At 39.6% G+C, this 18,253-nt stretch overlaps 1 protein-coding gene across 1 annotated transcript in view; it reads right to left on the bottom strand.

Annotated features, from left to right (window-relative positions):
* LOC128092444 (uncharacterized) overlaps positions 1-17,438 on the bottom strand; it is a 51,158-nt gene extending 33,720 nt beyond the window's left edge. The window contains exons 1-5 of the mRNA XM_052706264.1: positions 17,147-17,438; positions 11,993-12,073; positions 9,771-11,932; positions 9,402-9,716; positions 9,081-9,340 (exon numbers count right to left, since the gene is read on the bottom strand). Coding sequence (XP_052562224.1) covers positions 9,081-9,340; positions 9,402-9,716; positions 9,771-11,932; positions 11,993-12,073; positions 17,147-17,299 — 2,971 coding nt within the window. The 5' untranslated portion in view covers positions 17,300-17,438. The remainder of the gene's footprint in view (positions 1-9,080; positions 9,341-9,401; positions 9,717-9,770; positions 11,933-11,992; positions 12,074-17,146) is intronic.
* Positions 17,439-18,253: the final 815 nt, after the last annotated feature.

The raw sequence follows: 18,253 nt of genomic DNA on the forward strand, positions 1-18,253 counted from the left end.
ACAAAATTGCCAAAATTGACAAAATTGACAAAATTAACAAAATTGACCAAATTGACAAAATTTACCAAATTGACAAAATTGACAAAATTGACGAAATTGATAAAATTGACAAAACTGAATTGACAAAAATTATAAAAATTGAGAAAATTTACGAAATTGATAAAATTGACAAAACTGAAATGACAAAAATTGTAAAAATTGATAAAATTGATGAACATGACAAAATTTACAAATACAAATTTACACAAAATTACAAGTTACAAAAAATACAAATATTGGGTCCTGAAATGAAGCTTAAATTTCTGATATTATTGTTCACAAAGGATTTAAAATGGATTTTTAAATTAATTTTGAAAAATTAAAAAATATCTTGATAGAAAATGTCCTACTTGACAGCTCGTTCCAAAGGGAGTTGATCCATCAAAAAATGTTGGCTTAAATTTTTCAATCGTATTTTTTACCGTTGTACATAAAAATTGGCATAGGACTTCAGGACCCTATTGGCCTCAGCTTTTGTCAATCCTCAAATTTCACAAAATTGAATGTACCGTATTTCCAAAGATACTTGTATTTTCATTTTTTTATGTTTTCGGATTAGATGTGTTAAGGGACTATCCATAAACCACGTGGACACTTTTTGAGATCTCAGACCCCTCGCCACTTGGACAATTTCCATATAAAACAAATGTTTTTTGTATGAAGCGTAGACAATCGCTGAACTCCGCTATCATTGTCCGAGGCAAACCCGGTAAGAAAATTGACGTTTTCGTTTTGTCAAGGTGGGACAAAAAGCGTCGCAATTTTGTAACTTGTGCTTATTACTGCTTTAATTTAGAAGCATTCGCTCAGAAAACCTTTTAAATCAGTGTGCTTACTAAAGATGTTACACTTGGTGATAAGATTGTAGTCGAAAAAACTATTTTGGAGCTGTGATTGAACGTCAAAGTGCTGATATGGCAACATTAGAGGCACGCTGGAATTTGATGCTGTTCCCCTATAGTTAATGTTACTGAAGAATAATATTATTTAAAATAATACAGATATTCAAAACTCAAATTTCCGTAATACAGAATGTTTTTTTTTGCATAGTTGAAGTTTTCGGTATAACTATGAATATCGTATTTTAGAAAACATTTTTTTTTCAATAATAAAGAACACTTAAAAAATATTGACACCAATATTGTAAAATATAAAAATTTTAGCATTAAAAACGGAATTATTAAAATATGAACATTTTAAACCAATATTAAATATTGCCATTCACAATTGTAGCACATAGTGCGTCCATTCCGGGAATCCCCGGGACAAATTTCCCGGGGTTTTTTCAAAACCGGGAATTCCCGAATCCCGGGATTCTTTTATTATTTGTCCCAGGAATTCCCGAAAGTAAAAAAAAGTTGGTCTAGAAAATCTGATTTGGTTGCGAAAATAAATGAACGAATCGATAATAATTTTAAGGCATTATAATGTGCATTAATGCATATATCAACAATAATTTGCTTTCAGGGAAAACTGTTGAAAATTTTAGTTTACCGATCTGCACACGCTTTAAATATTTCCTATTTGATTTTATATATATTTAAAAGATTGAGAAATCTATCATAAATATGATTTAAAATTTGGAAAAAAATCACATCATTTTTTTTTCTCAAATACCGGCATGTGGGCAAATCAGGACAATTGAGGCGAATTAAAAAAGAAGATTTTTTTTAGCACGAGTTGTACATTTATCCAACGAGGTTTACCAAGTTGGATAAATACGACGAGTGCTGAAAAAAACAAGTTTTGCAACGAGTTGCTTACAACATTTTTTGCAATTCCAAAAAACACACACTGAGTGAAATTTTATGTCAAATTCGTTTAAATCAAAAAAATGTTGAAAAGTGTTACTTTTCGAAACAAGTGCTGAGAAGTTCAACTTTTCAGCACCCATTTGAGTGCTGAAAAGTAGAAATTTTCAGCATTTATTTTGAAAAGTGTTGCTATTCGATTCTGTTATTTTTGGTACAGAAAAGTAGGCTATTTCGTCGTTCAAGAATGACAGGAAAAGTAAATAGGTTCACGACGGAATTGCAAAAAAATATTTTTCCCGTTTCCCGGGAAATTTGGACGTCCTAGTATCACAATTGCTCTTGAAAAAAATCTACTCAATTTTTTTTTCTTTTTTTTTTGAGTATTGAAAAACTTAGGAAAAAATCATTGTTCAGTGTTTAGCTTTTTGTGAGTTGTATTAATTTGCTGAACAATGCATTGAATTGGTTTTTTTTCAGTGAAACGCTTGTTTCTCCGCTTGAAAGTTATTTGTCATACTAGTTTTTTTTTTACAAATTAATTAAATTATAATGTGTTCAGCCAGACATAAATTCCGGTTTTCATTAGAAAGTATTTTTTCTTACAAAAGAAAACATTCATGTCTACCTCAAGCCATTCAATATTTCATTCCACTTTTGTTAACCACAGACAACTTATAGACTAACAGATGAACAAAGTTCACCTCGAACTGCTAAAAGTTTTCACGTAATCGCCAAACTTTGCCCCCGTACAACTGCACTCGTCCCAAGGGAAATTTGGCTCCTAAATCAATAACCAACCACACGCCACTGCTGTGAGTTGTACTCTTTTCTATTGGCTAAATAGCGCCTGAATGGCATAAATCACCAAAACTTCCTGCACTCTTTCATGCTGATAAGTTCTTCTTTGTGGTCTGTGAGTCACCTTCAGTGTTGTACGATAAAATGTGCACAATTCTGGACGTTTGAGATTTCAATTAAGAACATGTGAAGTGTTTGAACAATTGCCAGAATCACATCCCCCTACTTTAAATGCACTTTCGCAGAATCCGACTGTTCTGGGGATCGCTCGGTTGAGTAAGAGTTGATTCAGTAACTTTTTCAGTGCAGTTCAAGACGATCGCGCGCGCAGCCAAGTTCTGCAATGAGTTTCAATTTGGTGATTTTGGTGTTGGTCGCGAGTTCTACGTTGGTCAAGTCCGAAGACTTCCTCACGGTCAACGTTTGTGGCCAGAATGGCACGCTTTCGGAAGACTGTAAGTGTCCGCCGAATTTCGCCTTGCTGGAGAACGAAGATATTTGCGTGATGTTGACGGGGGCACGGGCCTGGTCCGGGGAGCTTTGCTTGGCCACCGGAACCGTGGACGATTTCTACCATCTGGGTGACAAGGAGGTGGCTGCGGTGCGGGAGTTGATCCTGAAGAATGCGAGTGAATTTTGGATTTCGGTACGAAAGGACGGTCATTATGGTTTGCCAAGGAGTAGACTGCCGGGCAGGGGTTGGGGAATTGTGCCAGATCTAAGGGAAATTGCGATATCTCAGTACGGTTCTTCTGGAAACTGTTTGAAGGTGGACGTGAATAGTACCTCGGCGAAAGGAAAATTTGTCGATTGTGGTGAAGAGCATCATCAGCTGTGCATCTACAGGCCGAAGAAGACCCTGCTATGGTTGTACTGTGAAGATCCGGACGAACTGACTACGCGGTATAGCTTGTACCAGGACACGTGCTTCAAGATCGAGTCCAACAATTCAAACCGGACGAAATTGGCTCAGTTTGTCGTCGACGGTTATCGCAAGTTGGGAATACTAAACAAGTTACAAAATCAGACTTCGTATCAGTGTTCAACGATCCTGTACAACACGACCTTCAACGGAACAGCATATCTCAACCAAAATTACACTGCCTCATCGAAGAACTACTCTTCCCTGGCCAACGTATCCTCCTGCGTCGCCTACCAGCGAAAACAGCAAAAAACCATCCTACCCCAACTGAACCTAAACTATGATCGTGTCGTCCACAAACTCCTTCTAAGTATCACCAACAGTCGCTTCCTATGGCGAGACTCGGACTCCGATCCCGGATTCACCTGCTTCTCCGGAGCCGACCTGCAACTCCGCACGAATGTAACAATAAAGCAAAAACTGTGGCCACCTCCGAACGCGACGAACGCCGGCAACGACGCCGAGATCTACGAACTCCCCGTCCGCGGTCAATTCCCAAGTTGGTACTGGTGTGAAGGTCACGCCGTGCCCAATTTTACCCTGGTTCAGTCGCAGAAGGTCGTCGAGCAGAAAAAGGACCCGGATGTGCACATCTTTGCGATGAGGATTCGCTATCAGAACAAGTACGCTCACGAACAGTCGACTGAGAATATGGAGCATCGGTACAGGGAAACTTTGACCAGTTCAAAAATGGGACATTTGGTGGAAAAAGTTCACGTGGCCAGAATTGAATCGATGCAGGACAACAACCTTACAATGTTGGTGCATGTTGCAGCGAAATACAGCGGTCGAAATGCTTCAAACTACGACAATTCCAGCGGTATTCCCTTGGGTAAGAAGCATTGCATTGTTTACTAAGAAATCGGTTGTTTAGTGCGTAGAAGGAAACAAGAACCGCGTCAAATTGGAGCCTCTGACTCATACGCAAAGTTAATGGGTGCACCACTCACAGACGATAAGGTTTAATTCATGAATTTGTTCTGAATGGCAATTTAATGACGTTGTAGGGAAGTACAGATCATTTTTTACAACTACGCTATTGTAGTTCATAGCGTTTCGCTTGAACTTATAAACATTATTTATTTTATGATCAATTCTGTCGATTTCGAACAAATAAAATTTTTAAACCGTTTTTTGACAAATTTGCCATTATTTTTAGTTTTATTGTAATTTATTGTCATTCTGTTGTTGTTATTTTTGTTATTTTTGAATTTTAGTCATTTTGGTATTTTGGACGATATTGACATTTGACATTTTGACATTTTGACCATTTGACCAAATTGACGATTTTGATCATTTTGTTCATTTTGGTGATTTGGCCATTTTGGTCATTTTGGTCATTTTAGTCATTTGGGTCATTTTGGACATTTTGGTCATTTTGGCCATTTTGGTCATTTTGGTCATATTGCTCATTTTGTTCATTTGTCCATTTTGGTCATTATGGTCATTTTGTTCATTTTGGTCATTTTGGTCATTTGGCCATTTTGATCATTATGGTCCTTTGTTCATTTTGTTCATTTTGGTCATTTTGGTCATTTTGGTCAATTTGGTCATTTTGGTCATTTTGGTCATTTTGGTCATTTTTGTCATTTTGGTCATTTTTGTCATTTTTGTCATTTTTGTCATTTTTGTCATTTTTGTAATTTTTGTCAATTTTGTCATTTTTGTCATTTTTGTCATTTTTGTCATTTTTTTCATTTTTGTCATTTTTGTCAATTTTGTCATTTTTGTCATTTTTTTAATTTTTGTAATTTTTGTAATTTTTGTCATTTTTGTCATTTTTGGTAATTTTGGTAATTTTAGTCATTTTGGTAATTTTAGTCATCAGCAGGGTTGTTAAAATATCAAAATATCAGCTCTCAGCAACTACAATTATCCCGCCTGAATATTCATGCCTCAAATACAACTGCTCTTCTCTCTTCATTGAAACTCTCAGCGCCGAACATAGCCGAACACGTTTTCGTGCTTGCCCACTCACGATTGACATTTTCCTTTTCTCTCTCATTCCCGCTTCCACGATCATGCTACCGCAACAGCGTTTAACCACAAAAGCCGCCACAAAACCAATTTCGCAAACGCAGTTTGACGGGACGTCATGCGTGGTCGGATCCTAATCGCCATCTCGCGTTCTCTCATTGCAGTTTTTGGAGAGATTGAGAGACTCAGCGGCGAGAGCGCATAGTCGGGGTAAAGGGGAAGAGTGATAGAGAGAGAATGACATCGCTGGGAATCACGAGACACAATAAGAGATCTCACAAGCTATAGTGACGGCCACTATACTCTCGGATATTTTTGGTGCAGAGATAATCTATTGATAGCTTTTTTATCACTCATTTGCAACACTGGTCATCAGTGATCACTTTGTAAATTTTGGTCTTTTTTGTCATTTTGGTCATTTTGGTCATTTTGGTCATTTCGGTCATTTTGGTCATTTTTGTCATTTTGGTCATTTTGGTCATTTTTGTCATTATGGTCATTTTTGTCATTTTTGTCATTTTTGTCATTTTGTTCATTTTTGTCATTTTTGTCATTTTTGTCATTTTGGTCATTTCGGTCATTTTTGTCATTTTTGTCATTTTGTTCATTTTTGTCATTTTTGTCATTTTTGTCATTTTTGTCATTTTTGTCATTTTTGTCATTTTTGTCATTTTTGTCATTTTTGTCATTTTTGTCATTTTTGTCATTTTTGTCATTTTTGTCATTTTTGTCATTTTTGTCATTTTTGTCATTTTTGTCATTTTTGTCATTTTTGTCATTTTTGTCATTTTTGTCATTTTTGTCATTTTTGTCATTTTTGTCATTTTTGTCATTTTTGTCATTTTTGTCATTTTTGTCATTTTTGTCATTTTTGTCATTTTTGTCAATTTTGTCATTTTTGTCATTTTTGTAATTTTTGTCATTTTAGTAATTTTGGTAATTTTGGTAATTTTAGTCATTTTGGTAATTTTAGTCATCAGTGATCACTTTGTAAATTTTGGTCTTTTTTTGTCATTTTGGTCATTTTGGTCATTTTAATCATTTTTGTCATTTTGGTCATTTTGGTCATTTTAATCATTTTTGTCATTTTGGTCTTTTTTGTCTTTTTTGTCATTTTTATCATTTTAATAATTTTTGTCATTTTGGTCATTTTGGTCATTTTGGTCATTTTGGTCATTTTGGTCATTTTGGTCATTTTTGTCATTTTTGTCATTTTTGTCATTTTTGTCATTTTTGTAATTTTTGTCATTCTTGTCATTTTTGTCATTTTAGTAATTTTGGTAATTTTGGTAATTTTAGTCATTTTGGTAATTTTAGTCATCAGTGATCACTTTGTAAATTTTGGTCTTTTTTGTCATTTTGGTCATTTTGGTCATTTTAATCATTTTTGTCATTTTGGTCTTTTTTGTCATTTTGGTCATTTTGGTCATTTTAATCATTTTTGTCATTTTGGTCTTTTTTGTCATTTTGGTCATTTTGGTCATTTTAATCATTTTTGTCATTTTGGTCTTTTTTGTCTCTTTTGTCATTTTGGTCATTTTAATAATTTTTGTCATTTTGGCCATTTTGGCCATTTTGGTCATTTTGGTCATTTTTGTCATTTTTGTCATTTTTGTCAATTTTTGTCAATTTTGTCATTTTCGTCATTTTTGTCATTTTTGTCATTTTTTTCATTTTTGTCATTTTTGTCAATTTTGTCATTTTTGTCATTTTTGTCATTTTTGTCATTTTTGTCATTTTTGTCATTTTTGTCATTTTTGTCATTTTTGTCATTTCGTCAATTTGGTCATTTTGGTCATTTTGGTCATTTTGGTCATTTTGGTCATTTTGGTCATTTTGGTCATTTTGGTCATTTCGGTAATTTTGGTAATTTTGGTCATTTTGGTCATTTCGGTCATTTTGGTCATTTTGGTCATTTTGGTCATTTCGGTCATTTTGGTCATTTTTGTCATTATGGTAATTTTTTGTCATTTTTGTAATTTTTGTCTTTTTTTCATTTTTGTAATTTTTTTCATTTTTGTCATTTTTGTCACTTTTGTCATTTTGGTCTTTTTGGTCATTTTGGTCATTTTGACTATTTTGGTCATTTTAGTCATTTTGGTCATTTTAGCTATTTTGGTAATTTTAGTCATTTTAGTCATTTTGGTAATATTGTTCATTTTGGTCATTTTGACCATTTTAGTCATTTTGGTCATTTTGGCTATTTTAGTCATTTTGGTCATTTTAGCTATTTTGGTCATTTTAGTCATTTTGTTCATTTTGGTCATTTTGGTCATTTTGGTCATTTTGATCATTTTGGTTATTTTGGCCATTTTGATAATTTTAGTCGTTTTGGTCTTTTAAGTCATTTTGGCCATTTTGGTAATTTTGGTAATTTTGGTCATTTTGGTCACTTTGGTCAATTTGGCCAATTTGGTCAATTTGGCCAATTTGGCCATTTTGGTTATTTTAGTCATTTTGGCCATTTTAGTCATTTTAGTCATTTTGGCTATTTTGGTCATTTTGGTTATTTTGGTCATTTTGGTCATTTTGATCATTTTGGTTATTTTGGCCATTTTGATCATTTTGGTTATTTTGGTTATTTTGGTCATTTTGATCATTTTGGTTATTTTGGCCATTTTGATCATTTTGGTTATTTTGGTCGTTTTGGTCTTTTTAGTCATTTTGGTCATTTTGATCATTTTGGTAATTGGTCATTTTGATCATTTTGGTTATTTTTGTTATTTTGGTTATTTTGTTTATTTTGGTCATTTTGGTTATTTTAGTCATTTTGGTCATTTTGATCATTTTGATCATTTTGGTTATTTTGGCCATTTTGATCATTTTGGTTATTTTGGTCATTGTGATCATTTTAGTCGTTTTTGTTATTTTGGTCATTTTGGTCATTTTGGTTATTTTGGCCATTTTGATCATTTTATTCGTTTTGGTCTTTTAAGTCATTTTGGTCATTTTGATCATTTTGGTCATTTTAGTCGTTTTAGTTATTTTGATCATTTTAGTCGTTTTGGTCATTTTGGTCAAATTGGCCATTTTGGTTTTTTAGTCAATATGGTCATATTTCTGGTATTTTGTTAATTTTGATAATTTCGGTTATTTTAGCCCTTTTGGTTATTTTGGCCGTTTTTGTCTTTTGGTCATATTGGTCATTTTGGTCATATTGGTTATTATGGTTATTTTGGTCATTTTGGTCATTTTGGTCGTTTTAGTCATTTTGTACATTTTGGTCGTTTTAGTTATTTTGGTTATTTTGGGCATTTTGGACATTTTGGTCATTTTTATCTTTTTGGTAATTTTGGCAGTTTTGACAATTTTGACATTTTTGACAATTTTTAAAGGAACGACAAAGGAAATTTCTTTCAATTGCAGATGACCACCTCCTCCACACACAGTTAGATTAATCAGACTGATTTATTTGGTCTCCAACCAGCTCCGTAGCACCAACAGAACTGCCATCGTATCAATTTACGCTGATACAATTGAGTATAGTTCCAGCTATTCCCAACCTTACCTTAGCCGTCGCTCAAATATTACCTGTATTACACACTACGAATATATCCCCTTAACAAACACTCCAACTGGAACTCCCTAACCCATAAACTTCTCCTCGCTCAGCTTGTTCCGGCTGAGAAAGTTGTCGAGCCACTTCTCAATGACCGGCAGGTTCTCGTCGCTCCACTTGGTCTCCTCCTTGATGTTCTTCAGGCTCTTCTCGACGATGTGCTCGGCCGTTCCGAAATCGCCCTGCCGCTGGGTGTACAGCTGCGAGACCAGGTCGTAGCCCTCCTGGGTCGTGAACAGTCCCGTCGCCGAGTTGATCAGGTTGTCCCAGAGGCTTTCGCGGTCCTTTAGGCTGAAACAAGAAGTTTTAAGGTTGATGTTTTTGAACACGCGTGAATAGAGGTGGAACTTACCGCGCCTTGATCACATCCCAGTTTTGCTGCAGGAACTTGAACAGGGCCATGTAGCCGTTGGAACCGCCGGACAGCATCTTGAAGATCAGGCTGATGTCGTTGTCGGTGAAGTTGCCGTTGTCCTCCAGGATGGTCAGGTTGAGCAGCCGGTTGATCTTGGCCGCCTGGATCGGACAGCCGGCGAGCGTTTTCAGCAGGTACGTCCGCTCGCTCTTGACACGGGACTCCGGGAAGTTGATGACCCGCTGCAGACCAAACTCCCACTCCTCCTGGGTGCCCCACTTGAACACCGGACAGATGTACTGGTTGGCAACACTGTAAAGAAATCAATTATTTGAATGATCACATTCTGACAGCTGAACAACTCACGGATTTCCCATGTCCGGTTCCGTGCTGTCCATCCACTTGCGGAAGATCTTCTGGGCCTCTTCGATGCACGGCTTGTAGCCGGCTTTGCACAGGAACGACTTGGCAAGCGAGCGCAGGTTGCCCTTCCAGCGTTCCTCGTCGTCACGCTGGTTCTCGACCAACTCCTCGTACAGCGGCGTCAGCAGGGTTCGCACGTAGATCTCGAACTTCTTGTGCACGGCCGACATGTCGATGTGGCGTCCGATGTGGTCAATAAGGGTAAACACCGGGTTCCACACCAGATGGTTTCGCTCGTACTGGATGAAGAGGGTCATGTTGAACGCCGTTGCGAAGCTCAAATCTCCAGCGTAAGCCAAGTTCCACGCGTCGTGCAGCAGCTTAGCCCTCGTGTACACGGGAATCTTGGAGCGACCCTGCTCCGTCTGCAGGTAGTCGGCCAGCAGGTTCCAGTTCTGTTGATCGTAGTTCACCGGGAACGGTCCGATTTCTTCCGGGTTCACAATGATAAAGTTGTTCGCATCGGGAAGGTTCTCCAGCGTGACCTCCCGGACCTTCTTCATCCACTTGGTGGCGCTGGTGTTGGTAAAGTTCAGCCCGTCTTGACGCACCACAACCAACGGGATCCACCACAGCATCTTGTCCTGTTCGGGCACATCGTGGGGTCGTTCACGCAGGTACAGCCGCTGAGTGACCGTAGCTGTCCGCTTTTCGTACGACCTGACCACGCTGACCATCGGGATGCGATCCTTGGTGATCCACGACTCGGCGATCTCGTTGACCGTTGCCGTTTCGCACAACCTGTTGTCCAGGTGGGCCTGCTTCGTAAGCGCTTCCCAGATATCATTGCTGACGAACGTCTTGTACTCTCGATGCTCAATAAACTTCTGCAGTCCCTTGCGGAACGTTTCAGCGCCCAAAGTGTAGTTCAACATGCGCAGTACCAACTCGGTTTTACTGCACGTGGTCTCCTGCTTCATCCCGGTGATGCGCGAGTGCGGATACCGCTTGCTAAACTCGTAGTAGATCGAGTACAGGATCGTCATGGGCCACTTGCCCTCAAACTCAACCCCGTTGTCGATCGCGATCGCCGTCGAAGCCGACAAGAACCCGGCTACGGCCTTGTTCACGTGGGCATCGCTCCACCAGTGCGGCGTGATCCACGAACCGAGCCATTGGTACACCAACTCTTGCGTGATCCCGTAGTACCCTTGCTGTAATTCGTTCTCCTTGAACAAGATCAATCCCCAATTGTCAGCCGGCTTCACGGATGCAAAGTTCGGCAACGCAACAATATCCAGCTTCTCCAGCGGGTACTCCTCGTTCCAGTACCGATTCAGGTGCTCCAGAACAACCCTCACCCTACGTTTCACATCCTTCAGCTGATCGTGTACGTCCTTGCGAGCCCAAATACGAAGCACAGGCTTGACCTGCGAGTCCCCTTCCGTCACGGTGTACGTCACCTCCGACAGCTCGGACACGACGAATCCCAGCGCAAACGTGGACATCGCCGGAGTCACCTTGAAGTGATCCGCCTCAAACTGATCGTCAACGGCTTCAGTCCGCTCGAGGGGCGTATTAAACAACGTATGGTATCCCTTGGGTCGCACGATCGTCACCTGGAACGGAACCTTGTACGCGGGTTCGTCAAAGCAAGGAAACACCCGACGCGCCAAATGCGGCCGGAAGTACGTCGCAAAGTACGAATGCTCCTGCATGTACTCCCCTTCGGAGTTCTTGTACTTGCCCTGGAACAACCCCTCCGTATTCTCCCAAATCTGACCCTTGAAGTGGATCCGCGCCTCGTACAACCCTCCCGCGGCAAAGTCATCGTGGAAGTACACCACCAGCAGCGGCTTCTTCGGGACGCGATCGACGCGGCGGATCTTCACGATCGCGGACGCTCCCTCCACGCCGCCCACGTTGTGCTGCACGACCTCCAGGTTGACCTCGTCCACCTGCAGATCGTGGTGGGCGTGCAGGTTGATCTGGTTGGTTCGCTTGGCGCAGGTCATCGTGATGTTGACGGCGCCGTGGAACGCCAGCTGGGCGGCGTTCAGCTCGATCCGCAGGCTGTAGTTCAGGGGAACGAGGTCGGTCGGTAGCTTGGCGTCCGGGATGAGCGGGTTCGTCGCGGACAGGTCTGTGCTGCGGCGGATGCGGTACTGTTGGAAAGGTTTGGGATTTAGATGGGGATATTTGAGGTTGGGTATTGTGGGTCTTACCTCGCGCCATGAAAGTGCCGGCGTGGCGATGGCCAGTATCGCTACCAGTAGGGGGATGTGGTGGCGACACCCCATGATGATCTGTAAGGGAAGCCAAGTTCTCATTAGGTTTTTTTGTTTTCAGAATCGCTGCGCGGCATTTGGGATCACTATCAGCTTAGGCTGCTGTTGGAGACCTTGTTCAAAGAGGTCAACAATAGAGAGTTCGCCTTCCTGGGCATTAACAGTACAGAGATTTGTTTTCCGGAACCGTCTGACCGTAACGGGACGTGGTGGCCAAAGGCTCCAATAGGACAGAGTGTAACTTTGGAACAGAAGGTTCTGTGCTCAATCGAGCCCGGACTGATTCCGTACAGAAAGTGCCTCGGCGATCGAATCTACGGTGGAGTTTGGGAATCCGTTGAAAAGGATTCAAAGCAGTGCATGCCTCCGGCCAACCCAGAAACAAAAACACTTGATGTCATTTACCGGAATTCCTCCCGCATGCAAATTGACGAAATTGAGGGCGCCTTGAAGGGCATCAACGACGTCATCAAGAATTATACAAAGAAGATGGAACCAATGGACATCTATTTAGTGTCGGGTGCGATAGAAAATTTCCGAGAGACCTTATTGAATAATGGCACCAATAACGCGGCCGTAATTGGCAATAAAAGCACTTCCTATTACTGCGGCTTGTCGGACGTTCTGAGCCACATGATGAACGTCGAGAGGTCCGTGATGAACGGCTCGCAGTCGCTGTACAACGCCACGAACCGCCTGCTGGACTCGACCGAGAGCATAATCAACCAATTGTCCATCGCGGAATCAGTGCGCGGAGCTGACCGTAATTGTCTCAATGATCGGCGAGGGAACGACTCCGAGGAGCAGGGTACAATGTTGCTTCGCAAGCCCAGGTTTGTCCTGTTGGTGGCGGATCCGGACGAGGCGAACGTTACTGGGATAGCGCTGATTCGAACGAATACCACCGAAGATCATGATTTTGACTCGTACGATGTGAGGTAAGTGATTATGAGGTTCTTATGGTGCACTTTGTACTGTTTGCTACCACTGTCCTGGAATACAGATTTTGGAGTCTACCGTTGTAACAACCCAATTTCTACAAAGTTTTCGATGAAGGTTAATTTCCAGTGATGTCCTTAGGACCTTTTGACATCACTATGGACTCTTTGGACCACACTTAGGATGTTCTGGGTCTTCCAAAGTGTCCTGGAATACAGAGCGGAATCGTAAATCCGAATTCGCTAATTGGAACGGCTGACAGCTGTCAAAAGCACGAAACCACGTGATCGGAAATCGACTAACAAAGGGGGTCGAAATGTAAACATCAGGTTGACAGTTCAGTTTTGACGTTAGAACCCGTGGAAAAGGTCCATTTACCTTTAGTTTTTGCTGTTAATTTTAGTTTTAAATATGTTGCTGAAATGTTCAATATTTTGACAAAGCTCTTTCTGACGTGAAAAATTCCGAGGAATCCATTGATGATAGCATGGTGACCACTCAAATCTCATTTTGAAATTCCCGACTTTTTCCCGACTTTTCCAGAATCTCAAATAACAGGCATTTCTTATCTAAAGAATGTTTTCAAACAAAAAACTCCTTATAAAAAGTCTATATAAACCATAAAAAAACGAATTATATAAACCATAAAATAAACGAATTTAAAGAAAATAAAACTATCGACAACTTTCGATAAACAGAAACTTAACAACAAATTTCTTTTAAAAAAACCTTTAAAAATTGAAGCACTCATTATTTTGATTCCGAATAGAAACATAAACAATAAGTCTTTGAAAAATAACCAAAAGCTTAATAATATTTGTGATTTCAATATTTATTTTTTAAATTTGCAAAACTATGGTTTTTGATACTTCGTTTCAACTGGAATTGACAAAAAGTTAAAGATAATTAAATTTAAAATTATTTTACTAATTTAAAATATTATTGCTGTTATTCTTTAAAATACTTTTGAAAATATTGAGGAATTCGTAAAAAAAATGTTTTTACAAAGTTTCCTTTTGAAGTTTGTAAATTTTGTTATTGATTGTTTGAATTTATGTTGATTTATCTAGTTGTCAGTATTTGACTGCTTAATTTTTTTTTTCAATGAAAAAAAAAACAGTTTGATAAGATTTTATGTTTTACAACTTATTTTATGTGAAATGTTTGAAGGAAAAAATCTTTTAACATATTTGCAATAACTTTAACCAACATTTGTTGGATTAATTTTTTAACAAATTCATTTTTTTTCATGTTTTCAAAACAATGTTCTTTTAACATATTTGCAATAACTTTAACCAACATTTGTTGGATTAATTTTTTAACAAATTCATTTTTTTTTTCATGTTTTCAAAACAATGTTCGTTCTGAACAAAAAAAAGTTTTTTAAGTGATTTTTTCGATATTTAAGTTTTCCGATAACTGAAAATCAAGCTTTATCAAAAGTATTTTACACATACTCACAAAAAAATCAAGGGAATCATTTGGAAAAAAAATATTAAATGACTTAATGAATTTAGTTCAACAGTTAAAAATATTTACCACAAAAAATTGCCTAACTCAAGTTGGAATCTTCTATGAAATATTCAATCAATGTGATCAAATCATACGTTTGCGCTAGCCATAATCGTTAAAATTAAACTCAATTTTTATAATATTTTTTCATTAACTTTGTTGCTGTTTTAAGTTAGAGTAAGAACAAGAGGTAATGTTTGATAAACAAAAATAAATTTAAAACACTCTTTGATTCATTAAAAATATTATAAAATTCTGTGTCAAATGCATCTAGAGTTTATAAGTATTTTAATGTCTTAAAAAAACCTTTCAATTATCATATAAATTGAAATAGTGAAAAAAACCATAAATTTTAAGTAAGTTACTTAAGAAGAATTCTTGTTTTCTTTTCAAAAGGTTGTATGTAAAAAATATTACAAAATTATTCAAGAATTAGAAAAAAGATGAGGCAGGTATGCTTGGGATTCCCGACTTTTCCCGACTTTCTGACAAAAAATCACAAATTCCCGACTTTTTCCCGACATTCCCGATTTCCCGATTTCCCGACTTGAGTGGCCACCCTGTGATAGGGAAAACTCGCAAAATGTACCTGTAAATCATTTCGATGGAAAAGAAAAAGTTATGCCACCGCATTGAACATTCAAGCAACATATATTTAAAACTTATAAAAACAGCAAAAAATAGGGTAAATCGACCTTAAACGAGCAAATTTCCGCGGATTCTCACTATCACCAATCGATAGGGTGTCGCAAACTTTAAGATTTGGATTTTGAGGACCAAAAACATCCTAAAAGTTGTCCAACTGGTTCATAGTGATATCGAAGGGTCCAATGGTCATCACTGGGTATCAAAAACTTGGTAGAAGCATGTTTCATGACAGTACACTCCAAGATCTGTATTCTACAATAGGGTGTAATATGGTTGTATGGAAAAAAATAAAGTTGTCCAAATTTAACTAGCACAGCAACTTTTTGGTTCCTTATAGAGTCCTTATGAACTCCCCAAAGTTTGGTAACGATTGGTTTAGTCCCCACTTTGCGCAAAGCGATTCAATTTTCCATACAAATTTGTATGGGAAAAATCATTTTTTTGAATTATGATATTTAAAAAATCCACGTTTTACGCTATATCAAAACCGGATTCATATTCGGATGCTCTGGAATGTGCTCTACAACTTTCCCGAAGAGAGTATGGTGCTAACTTGCTCCTATAAAAAGATACAGCGTGTTCAAAACTCGTCTAAAACGTGTTTTTTGATCGAAAAACACGTTTTAGACGAGTTTTGAGGACGCTGTATCTTCTTTCAGGAGCAAGTTAGCACCATACTCTCTTCGGGAAAGTTGTAGAGCACATTCTAGAGCATCCGAATATGAATCCGGTTTTAGTATAGCGTGAAACTTGGATTTTTTAAATACCAAAATTCAAAAAAATTATTTTTCCCATACAAATTTGTATGGAAAATTGATTCGCTTTGCGCAAAGTGAGGACTAAACCAATCGTTCCCAAACTTTGGGGAGTTGTTTAGGACCCCAAAAGGAACTAAAATAATGCTGTGCTGGAAAATCGATTTTGATATTACACCCTAATTCTACAACACTTTGGATGAAAATTGTACCTAGACTTTGTGTTTCGTTTCAGACTACTAACGATGGACGACTCGGAAGAAGATACCTTAGCTATCGAGAACCTCGAGATCGCTTCCTTTATTCCGCGATCGCTCGTGGACAAAATGAAGCAACTTCGGCTCAACAACACAAACCCCGATGTCCCGTTCCGGGTGGTCATCTCGGTGTACTTCAACGATCGCTTCTTCCAAGAGTCTTTGGGGGAGAACAGTCGCGGAACCAACGGTAAGATCGTTAGCGTTACCGTGCCCGGGTACGGATCCGAACTGCCCGAACGGTTGCCGGTCTTCGTGCGCGATGTCGATCCCGCTCGGAACAGTTCGTGCGAGTTTTGGAAGTTTCTGCGAAACGACGGTGACGATACGAGTCGGTGGTCTCCGATTGGGTGTGAATCGTCCGGAAAGTGGAACAACGTGAATCTGTGCAAGTGTTCCCACATGACGAGCTTCTCGCGGATCTTTCTGGACCCTTTTGGCGCTGAAAAGCTGACGATAGAGCATTCGAACTCTGAACGGATTCTGGATACGATCACGCTGGTTGGCTGCTTGTTGTCCTTGTTTGGAATTATGGGGATCTTCATAACCGCGATCGTGTTCCCGCGATGGAACGACCTGTTCAACACCAAGATCTTGCTGAACCTGTCCTTTGCGGTCGCGATCGAGTTGATCGTTTTTACGTTCATGGAATACTTCAGAAGACCCGACGATGACATGTGGTGCGCCGTACAGGGTGCCTCCATTCACTACACCATCCTGGTGACCTTTATGTGGATGCTGGTGATCGCGCACTTGCAGTTCATGCAGTTTGTCAAAGTACTTGGCAAGTTACGACCAACGCACTGTGTCCTGAAGGCAACGATCGTGAGCTGGGGTCTTCCGTTGGCTCCGGTAGGCTTCTTCTTCTTCCAAAACAATGATCTGTACCTTCCAAAAAAGAACTTCACTTCGGACATTTGCTTCCCACACGATCAAGCACAATTCTATGGTCTCCTTATACCGATCGCACTGATCCTCACCGTCAACCTGGCTTGCTTCCTTCTGATCATGTACCACGTGTCCCGAGCCCCGGACAACCTGACACGATCAACCAACAAAAACATGGCCCTGCTCCAACTTCGCCTGCTGGTGCTGCTGTTCTTCCAGCTCGGACTATCCTGGATGTTCGGCATGATGATCACCGAAAACGCGCACCTCGTCTGGTCCTACTTGTTCTGCTTCACCGCGCCCTACCAGGGACTGATGCTCTTCGTCAACTTTATCCTCCTTCAACCCTCCACCCGAAGACTCTGGTCGAAAAAGATCGCCGAAGTGGTCACCCAAAATTACGACAGATTCGCCCTCAAGAAGTCCACGTCCTCTTCCCAACCACCAATGTGGCTGTAAGCCCAACTCTCGAAAAATAAAACCATTTCAAAAAGCTGCCACAAAACTGTAACTTTCCTTTCTTCCACTGACAACCACTCCTATACAGCTTATTCCAATCCGGCAGGTTTCTTCTGGTGTGTCCGGTTGATCCAAAGGTTCGCGATCGACTGATCGCGCAATCCCGGCCTAGCGAAAACCTTAACTCAAACCTCCTGCTGAAGCTGAAGCCCTGGGGGATTAGATCAACGCGCCTCGCACATTATTCAATTAAGCAATAGAGAAATTTCGAGTGTGTTGTTGTTGATCTCCTTCTCGGTGCGATGCGCGGAGATTTGCGCGAAATTCTTGGACCCGCTGATTGTTTGAATTATCCAATTTGGACGGCGAGTAGGTACCTGCCACTTGAAGACGGTTTGTATACGTGATGGACGCGCGGGGTTGAGAGTTTATTTGAATGAAATGTGCCGCGAAATGTACTTTCTGTATAGAACATGGAGAACGTTGTACGGATTGATAACGACGGTTGTTGGGAGGAATTGGGAAACCTTCCGTTGAGTTTGTTTGTGCGTCATTCATTCATAACCAATCTTCAAGTGGAAGGAAATTACGATGAAACATTGTCGTTTGAATATTATTTGTAGAGCAAAATATCGTATTCACATAAAACTATAGTGTCAAAACGACAATCATTCGATGAAACTTACATGGAGAATTTCCCCTATCCTGTTGAAAAAGGCGTTCATGCTCACCGAAACGAA

The sequence above is a fragment of the Culex pipiens genome, chromosome 1 (genome assembly GCF_016801865.2).
Source record: "Culex pipiens pallens isolate TS chromosome 1, TS_CPP_V2, whole genome shotgun sequence".
NCBI classification, from domain to species: domain Eukaryota; kingdom Metazoa; phylum Arthropoda; class Insecta; order Diptera; family Culicidae; genus Culex; species Culex pipiens.